Here is an 18,810-nt window from a genome sequence, read left to right as displayed (position 1 = left end):
ATCCACATAAAACACCGGACTTAATTGATTTTTTCATCGCTAAAAAAGTATCAACCGCTTACGTAAACATTGAGAATGGCATGGATATGTCATCAGATCACTCACCTATTTATCTAACACTGCACGAAAATGTAACGACAATACAACATCCATTTAAACTGACTAACCACATTACAGATTGGGATTACTTTAAACACATTTTGGAAGGCCCAGATGACCACCTGCCGATAATCAACACAAAGGATCAACTCGATGACGAAGTACTTCGATTGACAAATAACATCCAACGCGCAGCTTGGCAGAGTACACCAACTATAAGGAAAACTATTTCAGGTCACAAGTATACCAAAGAAATAAAGGAAATGGTATTGAAGAAACGGAAAATACGAAGAAGATGGCATCAAACAAGATCACCTCTTGACAAAGCTCAGCTAAATAAAATAACCAAAAAACTTAGCGACGAAATTAAAGCGTACAAAAGCAGTTCATTCACAAAATACCTGCAAGAATTAACAAATGAACGCAAGACAAATTATTCACTGAGGAAATGTACTAAAAAATTAAAACAACCGTTATCTCAGAACGCACTCATCAAGATACATGGCGATAAGTGGGCCAAAACAAATAAACAAAAAGCAGATACATTCGCAAACTACCTCGAGGAGACCTTCACACCATATGGATCGGTAATGGCTGATGATATGGATCACGACGGCGATAGCAATGCTATAAATGAGATCCCTCCGGTTTCACAAGACGAAATATTAGAAGAAATTTCATATCTAAAGATAAAAAAATCGCCAGGCTACGACCTCATTACTGCTGAAATATTGAAACAGCTCCCGAACAATATTATTGCTGTATTGACGAATATCGTCAACACCACATTTAAGCTAAAATACAATATTTTCCAATATATTGGAAAACAGCGGAAGTCGTTATGTTCAATAAGCCAGGTAAAGATACTCATGATGTAACATCATACAGGCCTATCTCCCTTCTTCCAATACTATCGAAAATGGTGGAAAAATTGATAATCAAAAGATAGATAATATAAAACAAAAAAATTATACCGACGCACCAATTTGGATTCCGCACGAAGCATTCGACTATCGATCAAGTACATAGGATAGTGCGAATAATAGAAAATGCTTTCGAAGAAAGAAAAACCTGCTCTGCGGTATTCCTTGATATATCCAAGGCGTTCGACAAAGTATGCCACTATGGGCTACAGAAGAAAATAAATGCGTTGCTACCCAAGCAGTACTCCACCATCCTACATTCGTATTTATCCGACCGTTACTTCAGAGTAAAACAAGAAGATTCATATTCATGTCTCAAACCAATCAAAGCAGGGGTTCCCCAGGGAAGCGTACTTGGCCCTTTATTGTATTTGCTCTTTACATGCGATCTGCCATGCAATTCAAACTGCGTAACAGCTACTTTTGCCGACGATACAGCTATTCTTTCGATAGGAAACACGGAAGACACATCGACATCACAATTACAATTAGCCATAAATGAAATATATGACTGGACCAATAAATGGCATATTAAATTAAATGAAAGCAAGTCTGTGCATTTAAATTTCACCCAAAACAAAATCAAATATGTTCCAATATATTTAATTGGTAGACAGGTTCCATACTCAAATACTGCAAAGTATCTGGGCATGACTCTAGACGCCAAGCTAAGATGGAAAGCCCATGTAAAGAAAAAGAAAGAAGAAATGGAATTAAAATACAGAAATATGTATTGGCTTATGGGAAAGGAATCAGCACTATCCACCAATAATAAAATTATTGTATACAAACAAATTCTGAAGCCTGTATGGTCCTACGGCGCACAGTTATGGGGCTGCTCCAGCCAAAGTAACATTCAATCTATACAAAGGCTCCAAAACAAAATTATTAAATGTGCAGTCGGTGCTCCATGGTATATCCGTAGCTCCGATCTTGAACGCGACCTAAATATTGACTCGGTGGCAGACACGATAAAAAAGATAGATAAAGCCCATGATGAAAGGTTAAAAAACCACGTCAATACGGAGGCCACTATTCTCGCTAATCCAGCTAATTGGAGAAGAAGACTGAAACGCAGAAAGCCCAAAGACTTAATGTACTAACCACACCTTAGCGTTAACTTTTGTATATACCTTATTTTCTAAATTCTAAACAAATTGCTCGTTAGTTAATAAAATTTTTCTGTGTAACTAGTCGCAATGTAAAATACTAATAATAAAAAAAAAAATAAAAAATAAAATTCGACGAAGCAGTGGGCTTTTAAACCAATCCTAACTTAATTGTTGGATTTTTGAATTGCCTAACATGGATAACTGCCGAAATGGGCCAAAAAGACATTTCTGCACACACTTCAACCTTGAAGAAATAAATACTGTTGTGCCGCAAGGAAGCTTTCTTGGTCCGCCCTTATACCTTCTATATACCAGAGACTTGCCGATACCCCCGAATAGCTTGATCGCCACTTGTGTCGACGACACAGGAAGTGTTCCGCCGTCTCATCCTCCTCTTCACAAGCTGGGCAGAGTACACTGTCTGAGATGTCCACCCTTTCCATGTGCTTCGTCCACAGAAAGCGGCCCGTCATCAGTCCAACCAGCTGTCTGCACTCCCTTCTGCTTAATGACAAGAGGGTTTGCGACAGTCGATCGGACATGACAGGTAACATTAGTTTAGTCCATCTACAGCCTCTCTCAGCCTGACAAGCTCGCTTGTGGGTTGTAGTAACCCATTTGCTAACTGTGGCTTTGATGGCCGCAGAAGGGAGTGGCAAAACGGGCTCTGAGGCCAACTTCCCATCTTAGCTAAGGAGTCAGAGGTCTCGTTACCCGGCTGTTAACTTAAGGAGGGGACTATGAAAATCTCTTCACAAAATTATCTTTATGTTACTAAAATTGTACTGCTCGTTATTTTATGTGTAACTAGTTGCAGTGTCAACAAACAATGTTATGTATTTTATGTTGTACCTATGTTTGTATTAAAAAAAAAAAAAAACAATCAACTGTCGAGAGATTAAATACTTGTATGAACTTGTCTGCTCGTTGGCCATCCTTGATCAAGAAATCTGCAAAGAAGTTACTAACAATGAAAATAAAACAACACTGTCGAATAGGTCTGTATGCATGTATGTATGTTATTTCAAGTGCAACAACAATAATGTGTGACCAGCGCATTTGAAATCATCAACCAGAACATTATTCACCAATCACGCACTCGAATTTAAATGCCATACAAATTAACATGTAACAAGTCAAATTGCAAAATTTTCGAGGCTATCAATTGGCGCTTGTTTTGTTACTACGAATCAGGCGTAGTATTTATGCATGTATGAGAGTGGGTTCTCTGGCGCGTTTAGCATCGATCGCGACTTTAACGCGCTTTTAAAAAATATATAATTGAAATATTAAAACAACAAACTAATTAGAGCAATAACTAATTTTCAAAACAACAAAACAAAAAACAAAAAATGTGAAACCTATTAAAACATTAAATTTCTTTCACCAATTAGTTAAATTTTTTCCTGTTGGAGTGCTACAGCTATATTACGTGTGATACAAATATTTGCCTGCATCAAGTTTTATGTGTTTTTCCGCTCAAATCTCGACCCATTGTCCTTCTGCGAAATGTCTTCATTCTACTCAACCGCATTTGTACTCTGTCAAAGAGCATAACCACTAATTCCTTTTGTTTCATTTCATTGCTTCATTGCCAATTAAACGCGTAAAATACTACTTGCAGATAAAATAAAAGTGTATTTTTTTACTTCCTGCTCTTTACAGAAGCCCTGCGGCAATCCCGTCCGCTGCCACACATTCCCGCCGGCACAACGTTGCTGCCTGACGCAGAGCTGCAGTGCCAAGATGGCGTTTCGCTGCACACACACAGTCAAGGTCACAGTTCAGCCACATCTGGCTTCGAATCTGCTCATCGTTGGACATCCAAAGAAAATCTACTAGCACCAGGTCCCGAAGAGGACGATCCACAATTGTTTGTAGCATTATATGATTTTCAGGCTGGTGGTGAGAATCAATTGAGTCTAAAAAAAGGTGAACAGGTGCGTATTTTGTCATACAACAAATCGGGCGAATGGTGTGAAGCACACTCAGACTCCGGCAATGTCGGTTGGGTACCCTCGAACTATGTGACGCCACTCAACTCGCTAGAGAAACACTCTTGGTATCATGGGCCCATATCGCGCAATGCAGCCGAATATTTGCTCAGCTCAGGCATCAATGGTAGTTTTTTGGTACGCGAAAGTGAAAGTTCGCCCGGCCAACGCAGCATTAGTTTGAGGTATGAAATTTGCTATGTATGTACAATACATACATACTCGTATGTACATTCTCGTTCATAGGAAAATAAATCTATAAAATGTCGTTCTCTTCTTTTCGCATTAGATACGAAGGGCGCGTGTACCACTATCGCATCTCAGAGGATCCGGATGGTAAAGTTTTTGTCACAGCGGAAGCCAAATTTAATACCCTCGCCGAACTAGTGCATCATCATAGTGTACAACACGAAGGGCACGGGTTGATTACGCCATTACTTTACCCGGCGCCCAAACAAAATAAACCGACCGTTTTCCCACTCAGTCCCGAACCGGACGAGTGGGAAATCTGCCGTACGGACATTGTGATGAAGCATAAGTTGGGCGGCGGCCAGTATGGCGAAGTGTACGAGGCTGTTTGGAAGCGTTACGGCAATACGGTGGCTGTAAAAACATTGAAGGAGGATACAATGGCACTAAAGGACTTCCTCGAAGAGGCGGCTATCATGAAAGAGATGAAACATCCAAATCTGGTGCAACTAATTGGTAAGTAATTAAGCTGCTGGCACTTATGGATGCAATGAGCCATAATTAATTGTTAAATAAATGGTAAAATAAAAAGTTTTTAATTCCTAAAGAGATACCTTTTATATAAAATAACAAAAACCGAGCTTTGGCATGCATTTATGTACAACAACCATTTATTTTGTGTTTTCAGGTGTTTGCACGCGTGAACCGCCCTTTTACATTATCACTGAATTTATGTCACACGGCAATCTTTTGGATTTTCTGCGTTCGCCTGCCCGCGAAACTCTAGACGCTGTGGCATTGCTCTACATGGCCACACAGATTGCCTCCGGCATGAGTTATCTGGAATCGCGTAATTACATTCATCGCGACTTGGCGGCACGCAATTGTCTTGTGGGCGATAATAAACTCGTGAAAGTTGCTGATTTCGGTTTGGCGCGACTTATGCGCGATGACACGTACACAGCGCATGCTGGTGCCAAGTTTCCCATTAAGTGGACCGCTCCGGAGGGTTTGGCGTACAATAAGTTCAGCACAAAATCAGATGTATGGGCATTTGGCGTTTTGCTCTGGGAGATCGCCACATATGGCGCATCACCATATCCCAATATTGATCTCACCGATGTATTTCATAAGCTCGAGAAAGGCTATCGAATGGAGAGGCCGCCAGGTTGCCCACCGGAAGTTTACGATTTGATGCGCCAGTGTTGGCATTGGAATGCGGCGGATCGGCCGACATTCAAGAGCATACATCATGCATTGGAGCATATGTTTCAGGTGGGTGAGGTGTGGGACGACAATGGTGAATTTTGTGAAGAAAATGATGATGAAGATGAGGAAGAGGAAGATGATGATGATGATGATGATGATGATGATGATGATGATGATGAATACGAAGATGATGACGTTGATGACGATGACGGTGTCGAACTTTGATGTGATAGTAACGGCAACCTTGGGTGCAAATGTACCGATGCAACAAATGTGGCTGCAGCCAGCATGTTGTTAGCCACTGTGACCGATACGATAAGAGACGCTTTTATTGTAGAGCCTCATAAAAATAAAATAAATCATGAAAATCAGAATGATGATGATAAAATAGCTATGAACATGAAAATACGTTGTAAGAACAATAATAATAACGAACGACCACGTATCGTTTTCTTCGATCTGCAGGAATCATCGATTACTGAGGCGGTCGCAAAACAATTGAATGCCACAACGATGACCCAGAGTCTAACGCCACAAATGGGTAAAAAGGGTATACCAGCGAATGGTGGTGGTGGTGGAGGCGGCGGCAGCGGTGGAGGTGGAGGTGGAGGCGGATTAACACCGAGCGGCGGACTGCTAGATCAACCGCCAGCGGGCACTCCAATGTCAGGTAAATATTATAGCAAAATATTTAAATGCATACAAATCGAATATAATAATTTTTAATATAATAAATTTTATGCCTAATTATTATTTCTATCGTCTAGAAACTGGTTCTACATCCACAAAGTTGAGCACTTTTTCCAGTCAAGGCAAAGGCAATGTGCAAATGCGCCGCACCACCAACAAACAAGGCAAACAAGCACCTGCACCACCCAAGCGTACGAGGTGGGTTCGAGCATATCCATGTCCTTATTGTTAATGCTTTATTCTTTTTACCGCAGTTTACTATCGACCAGCCGCGATTCTACATATCGTGAGGATGATGCGCGCAACCTCATTGACGATCACAATACAAATGGTAGTAGCATCTTTTTCAACCTACAGCAACAACTCCAAAAACAACTGCAAAAGCAAACTCCAATACAACCACAACCACAACCATCTAATGTTGTACAACCCAGTACCCCAACCAATAACACTAATAAACGTTGCAAAACGAATTCTTATACTTTGTGTACTACACCACCTTCTCCCCAATATTCTATAAAGAAATCATCCTCTTGCAGTAGTTTCCTAATCGATATACTTTTTCGAGGTATTTCACACCTGAGTAAGATTATTAAACCGTTTCTTTTTTGTTTCATTTGTTAATTGTTGAACTTCATTTAATGCTTTAGTATGACTTTTGGTACTTTGGTTTATGTAGTGAGCAGAGTTTGTTTTCATCTGAGTAATGAATAGGCAAATCTCTGTAATTCGTTCACTGTGTTAACTGCTTTTGAATAACGCAAGCATATGCAGTTCTATTATTACGCTAAATATTTCAATAATAATGAATTTTTGCTCAAGAAAGTTGTTATATCTGCTCTGAATTGAATTATTCATTACTCATTACTGACCAGTTACATTAATATTTGACTTTGTTTTGTGAGCTCTTTAATTTGTCGGATGTTTGTTTAAGTTTGTTATTAACTTATTTTACTTTCTTACTAACTCATTAAGATGTATTTGAATTAATTATTCTTAATTATGTAAATTATACAGGGTTGCAACGGTCGTATTTTGTGTAAGTTATTTGGTAGCTTCTCACTTCAAGGTGTATGTCTGTAATAAAAAATTAAATAAAAAATCTCGCGCATGTCAGTTACTTTTTGGATTGGACCTTGTTCGATTTGCGAATCTTGAAGTGAGTGTGCAAGCTATTTTTCACGCTTTCCAGCTCACCCTGTATAAAAGCATAAATATATTAATATGTATGTAACTTTGATTAATTTGCTTTATGCTTTCCGCATTCATTTCCATTTCAATAATCTTACTGCCTGGTTGCTGGACCTCTCCATATTTACTGCTTATGTCGCCCCAACAGTGCATCCACCTATCTACGCATTGCTCTTCTTTTCATACATTCGAGCGTTCAAGCCTTCATACATTAATTTAATTAATCTTATTTGTTTTGTTTTCTCGTCAAATACTCACCCGTACAGGCATAACGCGCGATATCAACAGTCTGGCACAGCGTTACGATTCTGAAAACGATAATACAACTGGTGATCCCGACACTGATGCTACCGGTGATAGTTTGGAATGCCAGAATATACCTAGCCAAAGCAAGGTGCAACATTCGCTGCATGGCGGTTGTATTGGGCCACGATCCGGCCAACAACATAGCTCATTCAAACGACCTACGCCAGTTATGGGCAATCGTGGTCTCGAAACGCGCCAAAGTAAACGCTCTCAACACCAACAGCAACAGCATGCTCCTCGTGATAGCAGCGCAGGCGGTTGCACGTCACATCACGTTACAGTTGGCGCACTTGAGGTGAAGAATGTGAAGTGCGTCGTGAATCGGTATGGCACTTTGCCAAAAGTACAACGCATAGGTGCATTCCTGAATAGCCTTGAAGATCCGAATACGCCACCGCAGCACAGTATGTCTACTCATTTAACTACAGTTGCTCCGGTCACCACAAATGGCCATGGTAGTGCACATGCTGCGACACGCCAACAAGTCCCACCGGCTCATGTGTTGCCAATACCGCCACCGACTAAGTCCGCAAACGTCGCGCCTGGAAATAATGGTAACGGCGTGAATGCACCCACACCGCCTCAGCAAATGATACGTAGCAATTCGTCGAGCGGTGTTACTATGCAAAACAGCGCATCTGCGAGCTTGAATAAACTACAGCGTCATCGTACTGCTGCTGATGGAACAATGATGACATTTTCCTCATTTCGGGGCGCCTCTTCCAGCAACTCACCAAAACGTAGTCAACAGCCGGCATTAGCCAATTTGGAGTTTCCACCTCCACCACTAGATTTGCCGCCACCACCGGAGGAATTCGAGACACCACCGCCACCACCACCACCAGCACCGGAAGTGCTGGAACAGCTGAAGGCGGCAAACGTATCTATGTCGCAATATCCATTGCCGAACAGCAGTAATAATGATGTCTCGAATATTGCGCCCAGTGTTGAGGAAGCCAGCTCACGATTCGGTGTATCGCTACGTAAACGTGAACCGTCGACAGACTCGTGTAGCTCATTGGGGTCACCACCGGAAGTAGTTGGCAATGCTGGCGGCAACGTTCAAGAGCTCAACATGAAGGAGAAATTGATGGCAGAGATAAAAGATCGTTCCAAAGAGAATTCGGCCAACAATGCGAACATACAAAATGGCACCACCGTTCCAGCGTCTGCCGGCAGTGGCGTTGATCCCGTATCCTTACTGTTCACCGAGTTGGCCGAGATGAATTTGTCGAAGCAAAAGTCAATACCAACACCAAAAAGTTTAAGCGGCGGTAATAGCGGCAGCGATGCAAGCGGATCGCAAGCTCAAGAGAATGGCAATACAAACTCATTTAAGGCGCAGCTGAAAAAGGTTGAACCAAAAAAATTAACATCACCTACACAAAAGACCGAAAACCAAACGACGATCATCGACTTTAAAGCGCATTTACGAAAAGTTGAAAAAGACCCGAAAGATAAAAAAGACATAGGGGCAGATGAAACGCCCAAAATTATTTTGCAAAAGGGCCAAGCTGTGACATCTACGGGTACGCTAGGCCGCAAGGGTGATAAGAAATTCACCACATCAATGACAATGGCGCCTGTTGGGACGTCAGCAACACAACAAAAGACTGAAAATACAAAACATGATATGACAAATAGCAATAACGGAAATTCCATTAATCTCACGAATACAACTAACACAACCTTAAATACAAATGGTAATACTCAACATAATGCAACTTCAAATTTGAGCTGCAACAATACCGTTAGCGTTTCTGAGATGGCAGATAATTCAGTGGGCACATCTGAAACCGAGGCTGGGAAACGCCGCAGCACAGGTAGTATAAGTAGCTTGAAGAAGTTGTGGGAGCAACCGGGCAGCGGCGCTGATTATGCAAGCACCCAATCACAGGCCAACTGTTTAGCAAATAACGGCAGCACAGGCACGACTACCACCACCACCTCCACAAGCACTAATCAACTCTCACCCAAATTCAGTTTGAAGCCCATATCGAATGCTGCAACCACGCCCACTACAAATTCAAACCGTTTTCCATCACTTAGCACTCAAATCTCGTCACGTACCACTGCTACGACTACCACAAATTCCATAGCAAACAAGCCGCCACCGGCAGCACCACCACCGCCACCCCCTACTACCAACAGCACAAATAATCAAAATCAAAATTCCATTTTCAGCAATTCCCATTGCACGAAATCCCAACTAACATCCTCTCTTTCGACTCAACTATTCACAGATAGTAATCAGTATGGCGAACAAGGTACTTCAGCCACCACCAACAACACCTCTAATTCTTCAGCTAATCACACAGCGGCTAACAACGAAATTACTTCAATGACGCAATCGCTTTTCGTCGAGCATAGCAGTGTTGCTGCAAATGCAGGAGGAGCTCTGCTCCAGCAAAACAATAAAGTGAACACATCAACCCACTCCACAAGCACAGCTGTGAATAATACTTCAAATTCAAACACTTCCAATACAAATAAACCCGCCGTTCCACTCAAACCCACCAAACTGACCATCTATGCGACGCCCATCTCGCAAAAGATCGCCGCCAGTGCATTGGATAGTTCCACAAACTCACCACTCAGCAGCGCGCTACAGAGTTCCACGCAAATTTCACGTGAGAGCATACTAGAGCTGGTTGCTGTGCTCGAGGGCTCATTGCATCAGCATCCTGTGAATTCGATCTCAGCCTCACAGTGGCTGCAACTTAGCGACAAGCTCAATATACTGCAAAATAATTGTGTAGTTTTCGCTGACAACGAATCTATGCCGCCGCACTCGAAATTCCATTTTCGTGAGTTGGTGACACGGGTCGAAACGCAATCGCAGAATTTACGCACTGCAGGTAGCAAAAATGTGCAAGACAACGAGCGGCTGGTCAGCGAGGTGGGTCAGTCGTTGAAGCAAATAACCAATGCATTGCATAGGTAAATATTATTGAAGCGGGAAACACGGGCGGCAAACAGGGTAAACAGTTACAATTGTACTGATGGCGCAGTAACTGAGGAGTTGCCGGCGTGGCGTAGTTGGCTAGACGCCGAAGGAAATTTCATCAAGCGCGAATGAAAACTGCTAAAGTGGAGAATCAGTGATGCGTGATGCGTATGAAAGCGAGTTGAGTTTAAAGGCTTTAGTTTCCTGCTTAATGATGAAAAATGGTATAAGCATATCATGTACGTGTATGTGTGAAGAAACTGTGGGATTTGAAATTGCGTGATGAATACATTAATTTGTATAAAATCAACATATGGGCTATGGGGATGACGACTAAAAGCATGCCACACAAAAAAATTGGATGTCTCCTTTTGATTTCATAGTGTTGATGAAGCTAATCTTAAAAAAAAAGAAAAACAAATATACGAGTATATTTTTATGCAAAGAAGTACGCATTATAAAGGGTGCACTTGAATGCATTGGCCCAAACAATTAGGAAGATTAAACTTCAAACGAAGCTCAGGGTTCTAAATCCGAATAAGAATGTATAATTTGTTTCATTCATTGTCACTAGAAATCACAGTGCGAATTTGTTTTTTAGTGCACTTGCGTATACCTTGTATGTAAAAAATATGTAATCTAGTCATACATAATGAATCCAATTTAAATTGCTGTTAGTTGTAGACTTTCCCTCACACGAAATCAAGACATTTTAAACTATTTGTACTAGTTACTATCAATATGACGGCAATGATGCGTGCAAAAACAAAAAAAATAAAACACGAAAAGTTCATTAGACTTGCACTAAGTACTCATTTACCAAAACTAATTTGAGGGTTATTCCTTTATCATCATACATACATACATTTATAATTTAAATGTTATTATTATTATTTTTTTTTTTTTTTTGAAAATTTAACAAATTTAAAACTTGTTTCCATATTTTAGACATTACGTACATTACATATAGTACATAAAATTTAGATATTCGTAAGTAGGATTGTATAAAGTTAATGAAAACTATTTTAATTATACAAATATATACAGTTGTATGTGTCATTTTAGCGTTACGGCAATTTTTTAATACCGCTACCGAGGAAACATAGTTATGACAGAAAATGTTAATAAATTTTAGAAGTAAATGCTAAGTGCATTAGCAATGCTCCAGCGTGTATATATCAATACTCCCGTGCTTGCATTCTAATTGGATCACATTGAAGTGCCAAAGATTCTCGAAACTACATTAAATAAAACTGCATGCAAAAGTGTGGAAAAGAATGTGAAAGTGACATCTTAACATAAAACATTCCCCGCTAAATTTGTTAGTTATGTTGCGGTAGTAACAACCCTTGGTGGCATATAAATCCCGGCCGTTAATTTACTCGATCTTCAATCCGCAATGGGTACGCATGGCGGCAATCAAACATCGCAAATCACATAAAGGGTTTTCCAATAAGTGGTGTTATTTTGATAAACGATCAATGGTTTCGTTGCTTGTGTGGCACGTAGACGGCGGTCTTGTTGAAAATAAACGTTGTCCAGATCAATACCATCCAATTCCTGCCATAAAAAATCGTAAATATCTCTCGATAGCGTAATCCATTCATTGTAACTGTTCCTCCAGCTTCATTTTCGAAAAAGTAAGGTCCAATGACTCCGCCAGACCATGAACCGCACCAAACAGTCACACGTTGAGGATAGAGAGGCTTTTCAATAATAACTCTTAGATTTTCTGAGCCCCAGATCCGACAATTTTGCTTGTTGACGAAGCCACCGGGGTGGAAATGAGCTTCATCACTCAAGATGATTTTTCGATGGAATTCCGGATCATTTTCATGCATTTCAACGACCCAATCAGCAAAGACACGATGTTGTTGATGATCGGCCGGCTTGAGTTCTTGTGTTAACTGGACTTTAGGTGTAAGCCTTAAGACCCAAATCTTTTTGCAAAATACGGTGTAATGACGTTTGTGGAATGCTTAATTCCAAAGAACGACGAGGAATGGACAAACCTGGGTATTCTTCAAGACTTTCGGCAACAACAGCACTATTTTTGGCTGTTTTTGAGCGACGTGCACCGTTTTTATTCTTCACATCGCTAACTTGTCCCAACAGCTCGCATTTTTTCACCAGTTTCTGTATTGCGGTCCCACAAGGTGCTTCACGATGACCCAAAAATGTTTGAGTTTTACGAACCGTCTCTGCCAAATATTCACCATTTTTATAGTGAATTTTAATCATTTCAATGCGTTGTTTAAGTCTGTATCGTTCCATTTTTATTAATGGCGTAGTTTCTACTTGTCAAATATCAGAAAATGACAGCTTCAAAAGTGAAATCTACCGAAATAGCGGGCTATTGAAAATAACACCTGTTATTAGAAAACCTTTTATTTCCTATTTATACCATTTGCAGTAATTTCTAATCTCAGCATGAAATTCCCCCACTTCTAATAATATTATGCTCTGTGGATGGGATTTCGTAGTTTAAAAATATTTCCGCAATATCTGTTGGCATCAAACAATAGCAAAGTGTATACCTGCTTCTTTTGAACCAATGACTTTCAAAGCTGAAATACCTTGTTATAATTTTTTCTAAATTTCCTATTGGCACTCGCACACATCATGCTTCGTTTTTAATAAATTTTAATAAATAATACGTTTTTGTGGGTCTGTGATATATAGTTTTTTGGTATAATTATCAAAGTAATATTTAATCGAAATGTTGATTTTTACAATTTAGCCTTCAAAATTTTAAAATATTTTAGTGAAAGTGGTTTAGAATTTGACACATTTTTTATTCTCATTTGTTTCCAAAATAAGAAATTAATCATGATTTCTATAATAGTTAATAGAATAGGCTGATTAAGAAATACAACTTTATAAAGGGTGATCAATTTAGAGGTAACGTATTTTAAATTGAAATAAAACAGCGTTCAAAGTTCAAAGTGATAGAGAAATATTTATTAGTTTTGTGTAGCACCATTCGTGGCATTTACTTTTTAAAGCTAATCTCTTTCAAATGTTGGCTGCAACTGCGCCGTAATTTGGCCAACCGTAGACACCAATTTTGAATTATTTGCGACTCGCTGGAGCACTTCGGTTAGTATCGGTCGTGAATAACTTTAGTAATGTTGGCTTGCAATGCCTCAATCAAAGCTGGTTAATCCACAAAGCATTTGAACTTTACATATCTCACAAATAAAAGCCCAAAAGTGTGACATCACACGTTCTTTGTGGTCAATCCACTGGTTCGAGAGAACGATAAATTGCTCACGGAAACAACGGCGTAGTGAATCCATTGTTTCACGGGCTGTATAGCAATTAGCGCCGTCTAATTTGCACCAAATGTCGTAGAGATTACGAGCTTCAATTTTCGTCATCAAAACATCGTTTACCATGGTGCGATAGCGTCCGCCAATCACTGCTACATTGACGCCAGCCTCTTATTTGAAGAAATATGCGCCATTGATTTCCCCAGCCCATAGATCGCACTAAACGGTTGGTTTCAATGGATGTTATGGCTGTTCTTGAATGGCTTCATCACTGAACATCACAAGTTGACCTGAGCGCGCGATGCAAACTTTTCACAGAGGCTCGATGTTCGTAATACATTTGTACGATTTGTAAACGTTGTTGAGGCGTAAGTCTTTCGATGAAGAAGTGTTAATGAATACTGAAAAAAATTAGGTATTTAGTTTGGCAATAGTCACGCGTGATCTGTTAAAAAAAACCCTATTGGTAAAAGTACCTCCAATCTGATCACATGTTACTATATTTCATTTCATTGCGTAATGCTTAAACTTGCGGCGCTCTTGCACAAGCAGCATTAAAGCGAAAATTGTATTGACTTAACCACTTCAGCGCGTATATCCTTCGGTGGATATTAAGCCAAGCGCCTCCTCGATTTTGTGGTGTGTGTCTTAAGGGGATATTCTAGTCTAGAGGCCCGAACTTCGAGCATTTTTTGACGGTGAATAAAAAAAAGCTATTGATATTTTTACTATCCATTTTTTTATCATTTATTTATTTATATATTAAGAGCACACAAAATGAATTAAAAAATAAATAAATTTTCATGGAATTATGCGTCCTTGAAGTACAAGGGGAAAACAAAAGGCAGTGTCCTCGTCGTCACGATTTCTACCTTTGTGGTCATTTGAAAACAAAAAAGATGACAAATTCTTAATTAATATGAATGTCATTATTGCATGACGTAGAAAAAAAGGGGAACAAATTTTTTTCCATAAGATGGCGGCTACTCAAAAATTGAGGTCGATTTTTATCTAATTTTTAAGCTTTCTCGAATTGTTTACACATATTAAAAAATTGAAATTTCCAGTTTTTCGTGCGTCATGCGTTAGAGATATATTTAAAGAATATTCATGATAAACTTCAAGCAAATCGGTTGATTAGAACTTGAGATATCGTGCCGACCGTATCGAAAGAAGTAGTTTCGAGAAAAACACGTTTGAGGTTCGCTGTCCGCTCAAACCGGTCTAGCTGTCGCGTCACTAAAATAGTTGTAACTTCCAAAATAATTCGAATTTAAAAAAAGTCCTTTTAGGGAGATATTTTTGAATGCTTAAACTATCGAATTTTGAAAAATGAAAACGCGATTTTTTCAAATTTCTAGACTAGAATACGCCCTTAATCTTTCGCAACCGGAAGCCACTCAGCTAATTCAGTAATCAATTAATTAATTGCATGCAAAAAAGTTGAAATTACTTAGACTTATGCTTTAAATATATAAAAACATAATAGTTTGACCAAATTTTAATATGTGACCACGAGTAATTAAGCCATTTTTTTGCAAATTCTAGAGGAAAGCTTTTACGATGTTGAAGTAAAATAATATAAAATAATGGATATATAATACCATATATAAACATTTTTTCAATTATATTTTAGGCCTTTTCTCAACTAAATAGTAGCAACAGGGCTTTCGGTACCCATTGTGGGCATGAAATATCAAATGATAGAAAATGTTTTTTCTAATAGCGTTCGCGCCTCGACAGGCAATGGCAAAATCTCAGAGTATATTTCTGCCACAAGAAAATCTTAAATAAAAACCATCTGCCGTTTGGAGGGGATATAAAAACTGTCGCAATTATAAAGAGACTTTCAAGTTAGTCATCAGTGGCCTAGATTTCAATAGTGAATAATTCCTTGAGGTTACCTCTTTTTTTTAAGTCATCTGTTACAATTTTCAGTCGTCTAAATTTCAGTAATGAATATTTCCTAGAGGTTACCTCTTTTTTACCTCGCCGGCTGCCGTAGCCGAATGGGTTGGTGCGTGACTACCATTCGGAATTCACAGAGACAACGTTAGTTCGAATCTCGGTGAAAACACCAAAATTAAGAAAATCATTTTTCTAATAGCGGTCGCCCCTCGGCAGCCAATGGCAATCCTTCGAGTGTATTTCTGCCATGAAAAAGCTCTTCATAAAAAATATCTGCCGTTCGGAGTCGGCTTGAAACTGTAGGTACCTCCATTTGTGGAACAACATCAAGTCGCACGCCACAAATAGGAGGAGGAGCCCGGGCGAGTACCCAAAGAGGGTGTACGCGCCAATTATATATATAATACCTCTTTTTTATGTCATCTTTGACATTTTTCAAGTAGAGAGATGTACAATTTTATACGATAGAATAACGCGTTAAATTATTGGAATTTATTATGAAAATGGTCGATCTTTAAGAACGCGAATTTTCTTTCATGAACAACGAATTTGTTTTTTGTTTGTTTTAAATAATCAAGCGAATGAGTTGACAATTCCAAGGTTGGTGTATAAATTAATAAAAACTGGTTCTGTCGAGGATAGAAAAAGCACTGGCAAACTAAAGTCCAAAAATTGCATGTGCTGTTAGGAATATTGTTGTTGTAGCGCAAAATGTTGCTTAACAGCGTTCAACATCGATATCTCCACGTTCTTAACAATGAGTCATTCATGAATCGACTGTTTGGCGGATTTTATCTGTGCTCCTGGTGGACATTCAAGTCATATTATTTTACACAAACCCGAAAGAATCTAAATTTTTACATGTCTTGTTTCAAAACAATATTTAGGCGCGTCTTTTTTGGAGCACCCATTATATGTATTAGAGCCCACAATAGTTCCATACTTGACCAGCGCGTGATTTCACACGCTGCATAGCATATGTAAACTCTCTGCACCCAATGCCTTCTGTAATTGATGCTCGTGACATACTTTGGCCAATCCTTGTGCTAATAGCCCAGCCTGATGCCACCCTTAATTCACTTTCCTTGTTTTAACTATTTTTTTTACATGTGTTTTTCGGATTTTGATTTGAGTGAAATTGATAAAAAAATACCCAAAGATATTTTTAAATATGTAAGTCTGTGTATGCATATTTATACTAGTTGGAAGCATACCTCTAAGCTTAGGGCGATTGTAGGAAGAAGTTGAGAAGTAGAGCGCGTTAATTTAGCATGCATTATTGGAGAAGAAAGAAAAATATATGTACGAGTATATGTAGAAATAAGGGACAAAGAAATTTGAACACGAAAATGATCAACGATAATATTATAATATACATATACTGATATAGTTACATACATATACATACATATGTATAAATTTGTGTTCCACATTCAGTTTTATATATTTTTGTACAATTATGAAGTAGAGACGGAATGGAGAATAAGGAATGCGAATTCTACACATTCAATTTTTAATAATCTCCTCCGCACTATTTATTTTTATTTTTTTGTTGTTTAATAAGTAAAGTCTGTTAAATTTAAAAATAATGTCAACAAATGTCAAATTTAAGTTATAAGTTTAAGACGCTGTAGGCGGAACTACTAAAGCAAAAAACCAAATGAGTATAGTAAGTCAAAGTAAAGAAATACAAATATTAATCTAATATAGCAGCATACGAGTATATTAAACTTTTGACCAACACTACAATGTATTTTAATTGACAGTGAAAAAAAAATTATATGGATATAAAACATATACATACTTACATACAAAAAGCAACTGTCAGACAAGCAATGTGTAAGAAGTCTTAGAAATCAGCATATTTATGTATGTGTGTATTATTGGCGTGCGTAATGCTCAAATCAAATTGATAAACATATTTATATAATCCAATAACGAATACGTTTTTCAAAAATTATTTTGTAATCATAGGAAAAATCAAAAGCATTGATATGTGGTAAATGAGATATGAAAGCGATTATTTTTATTAATATATACTATTAGAATTTAGAATAACGTCTTAATCTTAACTCTTATAAATATGCAACCAATAGAATACCGCATTAATATCTAATTATTATACGCAAAAATATTATAATCTATGATAAAGTAAAGTGAAAAATAATTTATGCGCATTATATCTACAATCACATTCATATACCTTTACACATAAACATATACATACAAATATACTTATATACCTATATATAAAAACAAAAAGTTTCGCAATATTTCTCTACATTATTGGAAATAACAATTAAATTAACTAATATAAAATAAAATATAAACCATATTTTATCGTATTATATGTTATAATGATCATGAATATGAATATAATTGAAAAAGTTCATTGAAATATAACAAAAAAAGTAAATAAATTTGTCATACCAAAATAAATACTAATAGACTTTTATTACATTCTTGCGCAGCTAACTGGTTATATCTATGGCTAACTGCTCAGCGTTTGTTGGTGGCACTAAACCAACAACAATGTTTTGTACGTATGATTGTCAGGGCAAAGTATTGGAAAAGTAGAAAACAAAGAATGAATTCGCCTTGTTTTATTCTGTGCTGACAGCTACATGGACACAACGAAAGAAAGAAAAAAAAAACAAATCAGCTGATTTAGCAACACCACCTTTAATACATAGAATCGCCTTGGTACTGGCATTCACACGGACACGAGGAAAGGAAAAAAATAGGTTGTCTGTAAAGTTGATTTACTGACGATAGTTTAACGTGACAACGTCATAAGAAAATACTGATGTATTGGTTGCAATTTTCATAACAAAATTTTAATTTTATTTGTTTGATAGATATTTTGTATGGATATAGAGAAGGAGGCAAATGGAATCGCAATGGAATTGATCAAGTTAGGCTGTGTTCGTAAATGCAACATGACGCGCAAACTACAATTGCATAACAAAC

General features: G+C 38.2%; 1 protein-coding gene across 2 annotated transcripts in view; it reads left to right on the top strand.

The window, feature by feature from the left end:
• The window catches only part of LOC128861479 (tyrosine-protein kinase Abl), a 32,170-nt gene extending 16,212 nt beyond the window's left edge, over positions 1–15,958 (top strand). Inside the window, exons 2-8 of one of the 2 annotated variants that reach the window (XM_054099628.1) lie at positions 3,800–4,313; positions 4,418–4,833; positions 5,006–5,592; positions 5,992–6,196; positions 6,294–6,414; positions 6,471–6,799; positions 7,674–15,958. In XM_054099628.1, the coding sequence (XP_053955603.1) occupies positions 3,800–4,313; positions 4,418–4,833; positions 5,006–5,592; positions 5,992–6,196; positions 6,294–6,414; positions 6,471–6,799; positions 7,674–10,657 (5,156 nt within the window). In that variant the 3' untranslated portion in view covers positions 10,658–15,958. The remainder of the gene's footprint in view (positions 1–3,799; positions 4,314–4,417; positions 4,834–5,005; positions 5,593–5,991; positions 6,197–6,293; positions 6,415–6,470; positions 6,800–7,673) is intronic. The other variant, XM_054099629.1, reaches the window with a different exon arrangement.
• The last annotated feature ends 2,852 nt before the right edge of the window (positions 15,959–18,810 follow it).

This window comes from Anastrepha ludens, chromosome 4 (assembly GCF_028408465.1).
Source record: "Anastrepha ludens isolate Willacy chromosome 4, idAnaLude1.1, whole genome shotgun sequence".
NCBI classification, from domain to species: domain Eukaryota; kingdom Metazoa; phylum Arthropoda; class Insecta; order Diptera; family Tephritidae; genus Anastrepha; species Anastrepha ludens.
Note: the sequence above shows the minus strand (reverse complement) of the source record. Positions and strands in the feature narration are given on the sequence as shown.